The sequence below is a fragment of the Acomys russatus genome, chromosome X, assembly GCF_903995435.1.
Source record: "Acomys russatus chromosome X, mAcoRus1.1, whole genome shotgun sequence".
NCBI classification, from domain to species: domain Eukaryota; kingdom Metazoa; phylum Chordata; class Mammalia; order Rodentia; family Muridae; genus Acomys; species Acomys russatus.
The window spans coordinates 11655336-11669766 of record NC_067169.1 but is presented as its reverse complement, the minus strand read 5'-3'; the positions used below and the strand labels follow the sequence as shown (position 1 = coordinate 11669766).

General features: G+C 38.0%; 1 protein-coding gene across 2 annotated transcripts in view; it reads right to left on the bottom strand.

Moving 5' to 3' along the window:
- Maob (monoamine oxidase B) overlaps positions 1–14431 on the bottom strand; it is a 97390-nt gene that overhangs the window by 10478 nt on the left and 72481 nt on the right. For both annotated transcript variants that reach the window (XM_051140885.1, XM_051140886.1), the window contains exons 4-10: positions 12112–12216; positions 11132–11223; positions 7890–8031; positions 6189–6338; positions 5218–5377; positions 2108–2204; positions 794–847 (exon numbers count right to left, since the gene is read on the bottom strand). In XM_051140885.1, coding sequence (XP_050996842.1) covers positions 794–847; positions 2108–2204; positions 5218–5377; positions 6189–6338; positions 7890–8031; positions 11132–11223; positions 12112–12216 — 800 coding nt within the window. The remainder of the gene's footprint in view (positions 1–793; positions 848–2107; positions 2205–5217; positions 5378–6188; positions 6339–7889; positions 8032–11131; positions 11224–12111; positions 12217–14431) is intronic.

Below are 14431 nucleotides of genomic sequence, written 5' to 3'. Positions count from 1 at the left end.
CTTTTATAGAATAAGAATGCACAAGGGACACTTAAGCACGATTTATAGCTTGGCCAATAAATTTTAAAAGTAGTTTGGTTCAGGAGTTAAGACAACTGGCTGCCCTTCCAGAGGACCTGAGTTCAATCCTCAGCATCCATGTGGCAGCTCATAGTGTGTGAAACTCCTGTCCCAGGGCATCCAACATGCTTTCCTAACATCAGTGGGCACCAGGCATGGCACACATGTGGTGTATAGACATACATACAAGCAAAACACCTATACACATATAAATAAATAGCTTTCTAAAATGTAATGTTGTTTTAAATCTTGGAACTCTTTCTATGAGCAAGAATTCATGAAGATGGGCATTTTAACCCTTGGGGAAGAGACTGATATTTCAAAAATATTGTTGACTAGGAAAGAAATGAAACGAATCTGGACCTTCACTTCTCTTTGAAAAATATATTTTAATATATATATATATATATATGTCATTTTCATTCCCCCAATCTTCCCCTTAATTCCTTCCATATTTACTCCTTATCTACTCTTATTTTTTTTATAACTTACCAAGTCCAATTTGTTTTAGCTATATATTCTTGGGCATGGGGTCAATTGGCCATGGTCAATTTATTAAAGTCTACATCCTTAATAAAAACTGGCTCTCCATGGCATTACCTCTTACATGGAAATATACTTCAGAAAAAGAAAAGATTTTCTTTAAAAAAATTTTTTTAGAAAAGATTTTTATACAACAGAGGAATCTGGATTCATGGTGAGGCATGGGAAAGAAGAAAGAACATTTTGTTACCTTTCCTCTTTGGTAAGGCGTGCCAGTTTTCTAGCTTTATGAGCCAAGATAAATCTAAAATATACAAACAAGCAGAAAAAGAGGGAAATTTAATACTTTATTTCATTTTTGCTTAATTTATAAAGCTACACATGCCTTGTGAGCTATGCAGAAGAAACCATCTATATACTAACTTAATGTTCACAGTGTCCGTTTCTATGTTGCATTCCTGACACTGGGGAGCACTTTCTGACTTTGGGGAATCAAGGGACTAAACGCAAATAACTACCTAGGTTATACGGTGATTGATTCCCTGCCCTCCAGCAGGCTGGTGATCAAGAAGAAGGAACCTGGGCCTCCACTGCTCACGCAAAGCTGTGTCTGAGCCATCCATCCAGTCCTTTCCCTTTGATTCTGTCTGCACCATGATGCCTGTGTAACACTCAGCCTTTTAGATGCTGTCTCATTTCAACCCCTGCTATTGCTTTCTGCTTAGCCACTTGCTCTGCCCACCCTTTTCTCATCTTGGCTTTCTGATGGCTTTCTCAATTTTTACTCCTCAAGGTAAATAAATACATCTTTGCATCAAGTACTGGCCTCCAAACACTCTTCAGCTGTACTGGTCTTCCCTGGCAAGTTGAAGCTAGGGCTGGCCTCCAAAACTCATGTTGAAATTCCATTCACAATATTGTAGGGTTGAGGGCTGGCAGGGCCTTTCAGAACATTTTGAATTGTGAAGAGTTTAAAGGATTAATAAGGTTTCCATGACAGTGGACTGCTTCTTGGGAGAGTGGGTTATTTTATACAGCAAGTTTGGCTTCTCTGCTTGCACCCTTGCTTCCCCTCTGCTGTGTATGGAGTAGCATAAGACCCTCATCAGAGGCCTAGTAAATATTGATTCCATGCTCTTGGACTTCTATAAGTGAGCTACAGTGGATATTTTCTCTTTATAAGCTACCTAGCCTTAAGTACTTGTTATGGCAACAGAAAACATAGTAAACAACATGGCTGCCCACAAGTCTCCTTAAGAAGTACTCTTAGAAAAACTCTCTTCTTAGTATCAGTCTATCATGTAAAGATGGCTCCAAAATATATCTACTGATACAATAATATGAGGTAGAGAAAGAATATAACAAAATTGAAAGGTTATTGGGTTTTGATATCTAGATATTTATTATTTAAAAAGAAGCAATAAGAATACTTCTATGATTGTGTTTGTAGAATAGTATTATAACATAAAATTTTGTTTTAGAAAAGCTTTGTATGCCTTAATCAATAGTATTTTATTATCTTGCCAATAGCAAATGCAGTTACAATACTATAATTGTGCCTTACCCAATTATAGCGGCATAGCTGCCATCCGGTTTGGTATCATCCAAGGTGTATGCAACTGGAGCTTCCTCTCCTTCAATAACCATGGTTCCACAGAAATCTTAGAAAATAGTGAAGCGAATGAACATGTCAATATCATTTTGCTTACAGCAATTGCAATGAAACACAATTTTCAACTTCGAGGAATTTCGAGGCCAAACATAACACATTAATTTATTCAGATTACATCTCAATTGTTATCCCATCCTTTGTATTTACCTGTTCTTCCCTCCCTCCCTCCCTCCCTCCCTCCCTCCCTCTCTCCCTTCCTCCCTTCCTCCTTCCCGCTTTCACCCTATTCCCCTCCCCTATGACTGTGACTGAGGGGGACCTCCTCCCCCACTATATGATCATAGGCTATCAAGTCTCATCTTGGTAGCCTGTTTATCCTTCTTCTGAGTGCCACCAGGCCTCCCCACCAAGGGGAAGTGGTCAAATATGGGGGAACCAGAGATCATGTCAGAGTCAGTTCCCACTCTCCACTCAAGTGTGGAGAATGTCTTGTCCATTTGCTAGGTCTGAGTAGGGGGTCTATATTTGCTGCATGTATTGTCCTTGGTTAGTGCAGTGGTTTGAGCAGAACCTTTGGGCCCAGATCTGTCCATCCTGATGCACATTATACTCTTAAGGGTATGAAAGCAAGCTATACTGATGCCAAGGAGAGGGCTAGGCAATCATGGCTCTATGAAAAAAATCAGAGTAGGTCCAGAGGTTTCAGCATAGTTGGTATAGTGCCTGGCTAGCATGGACAAAGCCTTGAGTTTGTTCCCCAGCACTGCACAAACTGGGTGCATACTTGTAATCCCAACACCTGGGAGGTAGAGGCATGAACCTCAGCTGGTTAGTGATTTTAAAACCACCTATGTAATACACTGAGGCTGAATTTTCCTATTTCATGAGGAGTTGCTCCGCTTTCAACTTTTCTTTTAGCGGCAGGGTCTCACTATATTATTCAAGCCAGCCATGAACTCTTGGTCTCATGTGGCTTTCCTACTTCAGCATTTTGAACATCTGGAGCTGCAGATGTGTGCTGCTGTGTGTGGTAATGTAAGACCAATTGAAGCAGCCCTTGACTTTTAGGACACAGGACAGAGAGAACATGGGAAACTAAAATAAACCAGAGTCTCATTCCAAACCTGACTTCTGAAGATCCTTTTAAAGAATAGCAACGTGGGTAAAATTTCAATTCATTCTGAATAAAAGTTGTCTCATAATCACCCTCTGAACAAAATACAGTTGGTCCTCTGTATTCATGGGTTCTTTATCTGCCAACTCAAACTTACTATAATAACATTTTTTAAGGACAGGCATGGTGATACACATCTGTAATCCAAGTGTTTTGGACACAGAGACAGGCTAGCCTGGTCTATATAGCAAGTTCTAGGACACCCATAGCTACATTAAAAAATGCTTAGTAGGGAGGTATGGAGGATCTGCAGAGAGTTCGAGGCGGTGAAAGACAATGATCAAAATAGAGTGTCTGAAAAAGTTAGATAGAAAGCTAACTAATTAATTACATAAAACAAACAAACAAACAAAAACCCAAACAGTCTAGATTTCCCATCCTAAATGCTATCTACCGTCCCCTAGCCAGCCACCTAAAACTCCTAACCTGAGTCTCAGGAAAAAGAAAATCAACCAATTATGCTGTTGCTTTTGGATACAAAGGGCAAAAGAACATTTTTTTCAAGGTGAGTCCTTGGCAAAGGGTAGAATACTTGTTCAGTGGATGTGTCAATCCAGTAGGAGGAGCACTAACCAGGATGTACTGCAGGGTGGGGAGTAAAGAAACTGAGGTGTAGCTGAAGACAGTTACCAATTGTCTATTCCTTAGTGTCTAGGAGGATTTGCTCCAAAAACACCCAGAGGGACTTGGGTGTACAAATCCCTCACATATGGTAAGCACATTCTCTTAAATATGATAACTCATTCTAAGATTACTAAAAATACTTAATAGGATACAAATGTTGCATAAAATTTTGTTATGCTGAATGGCTTAGGAAATGAGACAAACAGCCTGCACGTGTTCTGAATATTCTTCATCTGTAGCTGACTGAATGTACCGTGCAGCACCCATGGATACAAAGGGCTGACAGGGTACAGAAAATACTCTCCTCACACCAAACTGTGAAGCATCACAATTCTCTGCAGCACACTCTTGTATCTACAGTCTTCCTCCTCAGTCTAGTCCATTTTTCCCTTTGTCTGCACCTTGCTATTCTTTGCTAGTCTTCACTTGGTAGTTAAGTAGCCATGAGCAGAGAAGAAACAAAATTATACATGTTGTCCAAGGCAACAGACTATATGTGTGGATGTATATATTCATTTAAAGCAACTAAAACAAAACATAATTGTTGATTTAGCATCATCAGCCACATTTCCGGTGTTTGGTACCTACATGTGGCAAGAGTACTAGACACACAATGGAGGATACAGCAGTCTTGTGAGCATCCCCGGACACTGGCCTTCCTGTTGTAGTAGCATAAGTGTACATGGATGAAGAAATGCATCTTATTTAATTTAATAAGAGGTGGCTTGAAAAATTTCACAGTTGCCCTGTTGTGTGTGTGTGAAGCTGGGCATAAAACATAGAGCCATGAACATGCTGTGGAAGCACTCACCCATTGGTCTACATCTTCACCCATGTCTTCATAAATCCGTGCTTTTGAAAAGTATATCAGAAAATTAAGTCACATGTTCTCATGGGGCTTGGGAAAGGGCTAAATAAACTTATAATTGAATAATTATAATTTGAATAATTCTTATTCAAAGAATTGGTCAGATTCCAAGGAAATATAATTTGAATAATTCTTATTTAAGAATTGGTCAGATTCCAAGGAAATATAATTCATGAATTTGTCCAATACATTTTATTTGTAAGAACTGTGTGTAGAACCCGAACTAGCTAGAGTTGGTGCCACACACCTTTAATCTCAGTACTCAGAAGAATGAGACTGGAGGTTCATGAATTTTCTGCCCAAATTCTAATGAAAACAGTGATAGCTGAATACATACCTTGAGACAAAGTTTCTTGGACTCTGTCTAATAAGTCTTTATGTCATGAATGAACTTACCCTTTTTCCTCCAGAAGGGCTCTTTATAGTAAACCATGCACTTAATGACTGAACCCAAAGGCACACGAGAGATCAGCTGGTTTCTTAGCATTGGCAGAGGAGGACTGTAGTGAATCTTCATGCCCAAAACAGGTGGAATGGCACTAATCACATATTTAGCCTGAAAGAAAAGTAAATACGGTTAAAAAAATTGGCTTGCTGACAAAGGGTTTCTTAATCCTTTCTGTCTACCTTTGTCTCCTTTCCATCCTTTAACTGTGAAGCCAGAGGACCCAGTTAAAGTTAAAGCAGTCTTTACTGCTCCCTAGTTACCTCTCCATCCCATTTCCTCTTATCCTTTGTCCCAGCCTTTCTTTTGTTTGCCATTTTGCCACTTTGCATTCCTTGGTCAGCCCAGACATGCTCCCAATTTAGGCCCTGGCCCTGGCTGTTGTTGCATCCATCCTTAATGCTCTTGCCACAGAGCCACTCATCGTCTTCAGCTCTCGGTTCATCTATTTCAATAAGGCTTTTGATAACAACCTTATTTTAAGTGACATGGTCAGTCAGCCCAGTATACTTTATAGAATGCCTTCTCCTTTTCGTGCTTAATTTCTTTCATACTACTTATCACTATTTGACACACTTTTGATTTTAACTATATTTTTGATTACAGCTTTAATCCTTTACTAAAATGTAAAACCCCGTGAAGTCAGAAAATTCCCAACTCTCGGGATAATGCCAGGCCCATAGGCTATGTTTGATATTTATCAGATATTTCCTTTGGTTTTATACTTACCCAAGGGCCTATTAAAGAGAGTCTATTTTCAATCCTTTCTCCTCTCAAATAATTTCACTCTTTTTGCTTTCTTTCAGGCAGGTGTGACTCTGGCAAATAGACTCTATGAAGTCTGGCCTACTCTTGGTTGCATATAAATTTCCTTACCCATGGTACTCTGATGTCTTCCCCTCCCTTTGAGAGTCTTGCTTACCTCATATATTTCATGGTTTAAGGTTTCCACAACAACACTTTCCCCTGTCTGGTCAATGTGGATCACAGGCCTCTCGAGCTTCACTCGGTCCCCGAGGATATCCATTATTCGTTCACTCACTTGACTGGACCCACCAATAAATTTCCTCTCCTGGAAAGAAGAAAATGGGACTCAAGGTGGGTGGGGAATATAGGAGTTGTCATATACAGCTAAGAGATAGTTTTTCCTGGCTATCCCTCCTCTAAGGCATATAAAAATATCATTTTATTATTGGGAATAATTTCCTATGCCTTGAAGTTAGGTTTATTTTTACTTACATTATTGTTGCTATTTGGATTTTTTTCTAATTACAGGCTACTTTCTTTTTGAAAAAAATTATAATCTTATTAACTGACCTTAAAGTTATACTATTGTGGATTACAGGCCTCCAAACTGAGCTTGACATTCTCAGAATAATCCCCATTTCCCTTTTGCCTGGCCACCACCTTACTTTGGGCCCCATCTACATTCCTTGGCTGGTCCATTGAGTCTAGTGGACCTCTACTTACAGCTTGGCCAACATTTTCCTGAGTATTGCTAAGATTGTCCTGTGACTCGGGCTCAGATGCACCAAACCCCTCTTTTCCCTATAGTTATATATGGAGGTATACACTATACTTCCACCCCCAAGCCAGCCTTATCCTATTGTGGGTGGACCCATTTTATTTTGAGGCAGATGCCTGCTGCTCCTATGGCCACCAAAGTCATTTCATCTTGCTGAATCTACCTGTCTTCTACCCTGCTTGCACACATTCCAGAGTTTCTGAATGCTCTACCTGGCCTTGCACACAGTTTAGCGGACTGTCTCCTTATCCTTAATTTTCAGAGCAGTTAATTTAAACATTATTCTATGATTATGATTATAAGTGTGTGTGTGTGTGTGTGTGTGTGTGTGTGTGTGTGTGCATGTCTATATGTGATGACAAGTGTGAAGGTTAGAAGGCAATTTTGCGAAGTGAGTTTTAGCTTTCTAGTCCCCCTTTCTTGAGTTTTTGGGTTTCCACTTAGGTTGCTAAACATTTACAGCAAGCTTTTTTTTTTTTTAAATCTGCTGAATATATCATTGTTCCTCAATTAATTTTTAAAGAGTATTTCAAATAAGTCCACAAAGAAAGGGAAAAAGAGGAGAACGAAGAAAAGAGGATGTGAAGGCAATGACCATGACTATGAAACAGATTAAGAACTCAAATCCACTTTATACTCTGCCTAACAGAAGCTTTACACAATGCTCAGAGAACAGGCATTGGATAAATAAAACAAATGTAGTGTGGTTTCATATGTAGTGTGGTTTTTAAAAACTTCCTTCCTTCCTTCTTTCCCTTTTTCTTTATTTCTTTTTCCTTCTTAATGCTGGGGATTGATCTAGAACCTAGTTCATGCTAGGGAAGTGCTCCATCACTAAGCTATATAGCCCAGAGCATGGTATATTCTTTAAAAGGTAGGTCCATTTCTCTATTTCCTGTTTGAACTTTCTGAGGAGCCTAGTCTTAAAATTATGCTGGCCACTGGATTCCAGACAACAGATGGTCCCTTCTGAAAGCTCCTCAAAATTACAACGGTTAAGCATGACAAACCACAAGCCCGTCTCAAGCATTAGCATCTCATGATGGCAGAATGGCACCCATTTCTGTAGTAGTGGCTTTGTGTTGGGTCAGTGATTACCTGCCCTCCATTGGTCGTTGAGATGATTCTGGTTGTACCCCCACACTGCTTCACATACCACAGGAACCACAGAGCCGAGACCTCATGGGTCTCTGCAGTGACACACAGGTTCACAAAGAGAGTGGCAAGCTGTTTTGCAGATCTGCTCAGGAACAAAGTAGAGTGTGGTTAGCAAATGCAGAACAGGGTCTTCTCACCATTCTAGAGTTAGTCAAGTCATAGGCTTCCGTTGGCTACAGTCAGCACAATTTAGCAAACTTCTGGAATTTATTTTCATAAAACATGGGCGCATGGATTTTAGAAATATGGTATTTATACCCCCTTAAGACACCTTATTCAGAATTGACTTTGCTCATATTATCTGTTGTTCCTATACACCTGCTAGTCCTCCTGCAATACTTATCTTGGTAAAAAGCACCCCCATTCACTAAGTAGTTAAAGCCAAGACTCTTGAAATCAACTTGAATTTCTATCTCTATCTCTGCTCTCCAAAAAGTCCTAGGTGTATTTATGTGCACCACATATGTCCAGGTGCCCAAAGAGGCCAGAAGAGAGTGCTGGATTTCCTGGAGCTAGAGTTACAGGTGGCTGTATGCCACCTCATGTAGGTGCTGGAAAGTGAACCCAAGTCATTTACAAGAGCAGCAACTGCTCTAAACTGCTCAGCCATCTCTCTAACCACCTATCTATTACTTTTTTCCTTAAAAAATTATAATATAATTTATAGATCTAGGGATATATATATATATATATATATATATATATATATATATATATATATATATATATACACACACACACACATATATATATCTGGCCCATTTTGTCTGAAGAGTTGGGTTTAGTCTGGAGCACCATAGAATCATTTAATTTCCTAATTAAGGCACAGCATGAGACTATCAACAGTTAATAATAAAATGAATAATCATAAAATTATTAAATAATAAAATTTATGTAAATATAGTCTTTCTATGTCTCCCATGAAGAAAAGTGTTTGTTTGCTTAATTGAAGCTGCAGATAAAGGAGGACAAATGTATTTCTCTGTGTCAGGCAGGTCCATTGCTTCTTTTGTTTGACTTACACTGGGAGTTTCAGTAAGAAAAAAATGAGCTTTACAGCATTTAAAGTAGGAAATGTCAAGAATTCTAGTATAATATTTTTAAAATTTTTGCCTTGTTGACTTTTAAAAAGATAAACAATACACCAGTTTTCTCCATAAAAGTACATGCATGTTAGATAAGCTTTGGAAATTCATAAGATAAAAATATGAAGCAATGAGTATTTATCATATTTTTCTCATCCAAAAGGCAATTACAAGTCCCATTTTCTATATATAGTTTTTCTAAAGCACAACCACATATCTATGATTACACTGAAAACATACTTTGCACTTCTGAACAACTAAGGAAATGATCAGCAGCGGTCTTTGAGTATATGTCTGTAATTTACTTTGATTCAGAATAGGTTAGTTATTCAGGGTGATGCTTTCTTTAAAGTCAGAAAATGGTCTCATGTGTATCTTGCTTAGGAATACTTAGAAAATGCTCTGATCCTTGTTTACATAATATGCTGCCATTCTTTTTTGTGAGTTGACAACTAAGGGTACTCACTAATGGGAGGCTGAGATCAACTGTAGTAGCAAATCGCAGATCTCTATGATCTCAAAGAAACATAACTGGTCCCATTTTGAAAGTGCCTAAAAGCTCTTTGGACAAAAGATCAAATTGAATTTATTAAAAACTTTCCATAGGAGAAGTTCTAGAACAAGTGCATATGTATTATTAGAAATCTATAAAATTTATTAATAAAAAGAAATCTAATACAGTCAAAATAAATTCTTCATAAAAACATGTTTTTATATGATGTTTTTTGATAGAATATATACGTGTTCTTAAATGGTGTAATTCATAATAGGCATCAATTTCATGGCTCAAATGATCATTACCGAAGAGATTGCTTTCAAAAGCATGTTATAAAATATGCAGCATATTATATACTAATGATATTAAGAGCTTTGATGTAGTCAAAATGTCCAACAGAACAGTAAAAGATAAATATAATGTACTACTCATTTTTCATGAAATATTTGTCAGTGGATGCCTATTGTGTTTTATGATACCTATTATAATTAGATTTGCAGAGGTGGGATTGTATATCCCACCATTTTTACTCTATGGAAGCCTGCTATGTTATGTATTTAATATTATTTTTCAAACCACTAGCTATTCCTTCACAACATGGTTTTAGGTCTGTCCCATCTTTTGGATGCCCTTTTGTTAATCTTTCTCTCTCCTCCCCCTCCCTTTCTCTCTCCCTCCTTCTCCTCTCTTCTCTTTCTTTCCACTCTCTTTGAGATGAATTCTAGGAAGCCTAATTAACAAGTCTGTCCATTGCTGGTATCTTGATTATTCCCACATCTTATATTAAGATATATCTAAAACCTTGTTTTCCTTTTACCTTAAGTGGTCAGTGCTATCACTTCCTTTCTTAACATCCAGAATGTTTGCATATCAACTTCAGTGCCAAGTAGACTTTTAAGAACTTCTTTTTAGCATTACAGGCCAGTATTCTTGAACTTGGCTCCCAGTTCTATTACTTATGGGCCTGCACTTGCCTTGAGCTTGAAGTCCTGCAATCCTTTCCACTTTACCTGCTGCCCTGGAGAAGTGAGGCATACAGACTGTATATACTTCACAGTGCTGCAAACAATAACTTCAGCCTTGACTCATAAAATGTTTGATTTCGACACTACAGGCTTTTTCACTAATTGGAATAAATAGGTCCACTCACATGTTTCCTCTATAGGTTTGAATTACCTAGAATCCACTTTTTAAAAACATTGAAGAGTTGCAGTACATCACAAAAGATGTTTCAAATGCCTACATTTGACCACCAGTGAGGAACACAAAACTAATCCTACATCAACAACCTGGTAAGTGAGACTGTTAAACTACTGTCTTTAAAATGTTCTAAACAAAAATGGTGGCTCATTCTATTTTTTTCCAGAGGACCTTATGGGGAAAATTGAAATTTAGTGGTGCGAAACTATATCAAAGAAGTAAAATATACTTATATTTAAGGGAAGACTTAGTTTCAGCATCTTTCAATTATTCATGTATCCAGTGGTATGGGTTTAGACAATAAAGCAGATATTTGCTTGCTTCATGCCTGTTAAATGGTATACCTAAATAAACCCCAAGTATTGACAGAATAAATGCTTTTGCCTAATGGGAGCTCTTACTTGGTCCAGCAGATCTTATCTAGTAACTCTTTCATTGTCATGTAGTCCCACTCTTCTGCAAGGGGTGCCTTCCATGGAGCATCGCTGGGAATCTACATTCAGATGCATTGAAGAAAAAAGGGAAAAGACAATTTTTCATTCAACTAACTATTTGAACAAAACTAAAGCTCCAACTCAAAGAAGAAAAATTTTAAAATTTAATTTCTCCAAGTACCCCTAATAGTTTCTCAAATAGCATAAACCTCATTGTCTGTGTACCTTTTTTGCCACATATCTAAAGCACTCAGTTTATAATAACTTTCCTTCAGAATAAGTATATGTTTCTTATGCAAATATATATAGTAAAATTTAATCATTATGTTGTGCACAGCAATATATTAACAATAAGAAAACAAAACATGTATAACAATGTATTATAATAAGTTATGTGAATGTAGCTTCCATTTCTGGAATTTCCTCTTTAGTATTTTCTAACTGCAGTTGTCCATAGATAAATAGAACAATGGAAAGTGAAACTACAGGTAAGAGGAATTAAGTTAATAACTTAAAAAGAACACTCATAAATTCAACTCTTTAATAAGGATCAAAGAACTGCTATAAATCATCTCAAAATCAGAGAGTTTTTCAGTTAAAGTTTCCATGTGTTTACTCATGGGCTGCAGGTTTGGGTATGCTGGAAAATAGACGACTCTTTTATGTCTTGGGTATTTGCTAAATTAGAAATATCATCCCAGGAAGGCTTCGGGCTTCATGCTTCGCTACTTGCTCATTAAGTGTATATAAACAACAGTCTGTGTGATACCTCAATCTTTTAGAAGTTAGAAATAAACTCATTCACTCATTTCACTGATGTTCAGTGATTGTTAGTATGTGCTGGACATTATGCTATGCATGTGCAATTGCGGATACATTGAGCCTTCTTCCTTCTGAGAACTAATGAAAAATATATATACAGTGAAAACAGCTTTAGGAAGTGTTACCTCTTGACCCATCTCATCCATTGTTCTCCAAAGGTTGTTATTATCTAGGTAGGCGACTGGACTCCACACTGATGGCAATGGGCCCCTGAAGGGGTATGATTTTCCCTGTGAGACACAAACATTTAAAAGGAAACATTTACAACAGTGTAAATTTTGTTAAAGCTGCTAGGTTGGTGATTTTTAAAGAGCAAAATCATGTTAGCTACTGACAAATGACTGACCCATATCTAACATACACTCAAGTCTTTTGGTACCTGTATCTATAGAATCAAATTCAAGTTTTTGGCATATACCTCGCCAGTAAAATTTTCTTTCATACACGTAAGTTAGGTGACAAGTTAAGCAGAGTAAATAGATTTTCTCTGAAATTGAGACCCTTATCATATAAAATCTAAATACCAGTACAGAACAGAGTAGCCAAAAGTATCTCTGTTGTCAACAACACTTGTAAACTTCTTAGAATCAGAAGCCATTGTATATACAGATAATCAGAAAATTATAATTATAAACACGACACAAGTTAGAAGGGGCAAGAAACCACATGTGTAGCTATGTATGTGAAGGAAGAGCCCAAAACCAGGGCCTGTCAAGTTCTTCCATAGACTCAGAAGTCTAGATATACACAGGAGTTTTCAGAGGTCATGGGAATTACAGAACCTGTAAATGAAAGAACCTGTGGTCTCTCATGAAAGCATTTTGACACTAGCTAGTTCTCCCCACCAGAAAGGACAACATATTGACATAGAGATATAGGAACAATATCTCATAAAATATTGACTATGAGGCAACATACAAATCACCCCTGGAATGCTTAACTTGCTGGTGGCAGTTAAGAGATACATATCAAACCTACTTCAGATCTATTTAAAGACCTGGGTTAGAAGTCAGGCTGTGCAATATGACAATATCTTTCAACTGAACCAGAATAAGCTTCCCAGTAACTGTGAGTCACTCAGCAATGATTCATCATGCACTGAGTCTTTAGTCAGGGCAAAAGGAAGAGAGGCAAAAAGGAGATGTTTTATGCTAGTTCTTATGACCATGTTGTTGTTGGTTTTTCTCCATAGGTCATAAGAGCAAAATGAAAGAGTTATCAAGGAGAAAGAGGCAGATAGATAAAGAGAAGGTAGCTCATGTGAGGAACGCATTGACATAGCCAAAGCCTACAGGCTAGGCATGACACTTGAGAAAAAGACATGATTCAAATTGGTAGAATTCCATTTTTTGCCGGAGTCTAATTATTTTTTTTCTCACAATCTAATTGTTTCAGAAAGGGAAACACCCCCACCCCAGTATGACTCTTGAGCTTGACTTTGAAATTGGGGAGAGACAGTTTTAGAGCAGAGCAGAGTCAACTGACAAACACTGACTGCAGGACACCTTGTTAGATGGGTACTTTTCTGCAACTTTTTCCTCCTTTGCCCAAGGACAACACCCTTGCATAGAATGTGTCAGGTGGAAGTGAACATAGGGGTGCTGGAAAGTCCATTACAAGAGTCTGGCACACTGTAGCTCAGAAGTTCAGGTCATATATAAACCAAGACTTCAGCAAGGTGATGGTGGCAGAGGTCAAGCGCCAAAGTGACCCTAATCCAAGCCCATTCTTTTTTTTTTTTTAATCAAAACAGGGTTTCTCTATGTAGCCTTGGCTGTCCTGGACTGGATTTGTAGACCATGGTGGCCTCAAACTCAGAGATAAGCCTGCCTCTGCCTCCTTGAATCCTGGGATTAAAGAAATGTGCCACCATCACCTGACTCCAAGCACATTCTTATAAAGGGGTTGCATTCAGAAGTCTAAAACCAAATCCAAAGTGAGAGTAACAACCTGTACAAGCAAACTGGCAACCAAAAAATATGCGAAGACCACCATGTTGAAGAGTACAGGTGACTTTCTTATGAGTGAATTTATTCACAGTCCTCGGTGTCTTACATTTAAACAGATAATGACTTACCTTAGCTAGATTCATAAAAGCAAGTATGCTTTTATAAGATGAGGGAAAGTTTCTGATAAACACAGGAAAGAGCTATTGTTGGACTCATTTAAAAAAAGACCTCAAAGCTTTAAGCTTTGGGGAATAAGCAGGAGAGGGAGGAAATGGAAGTTTATAAAATCACACAACCAAAGGCACTGCAAGAGGTTTGGGCATCAGGTTTGGCTGTGGAATAAACAGTCCTGTAATTGTTACTGTTTTGAACTCTGTCCAAGGCAGCCTGCCTGTTCTTCTGAAGAAATCATGAAAAGACATCAGAATGAGCCCCAGCTCATGAAGTTCCGAGTTACAAAGTTGAATTCCATGTAGCATTTTTGTTTTATCCTTAA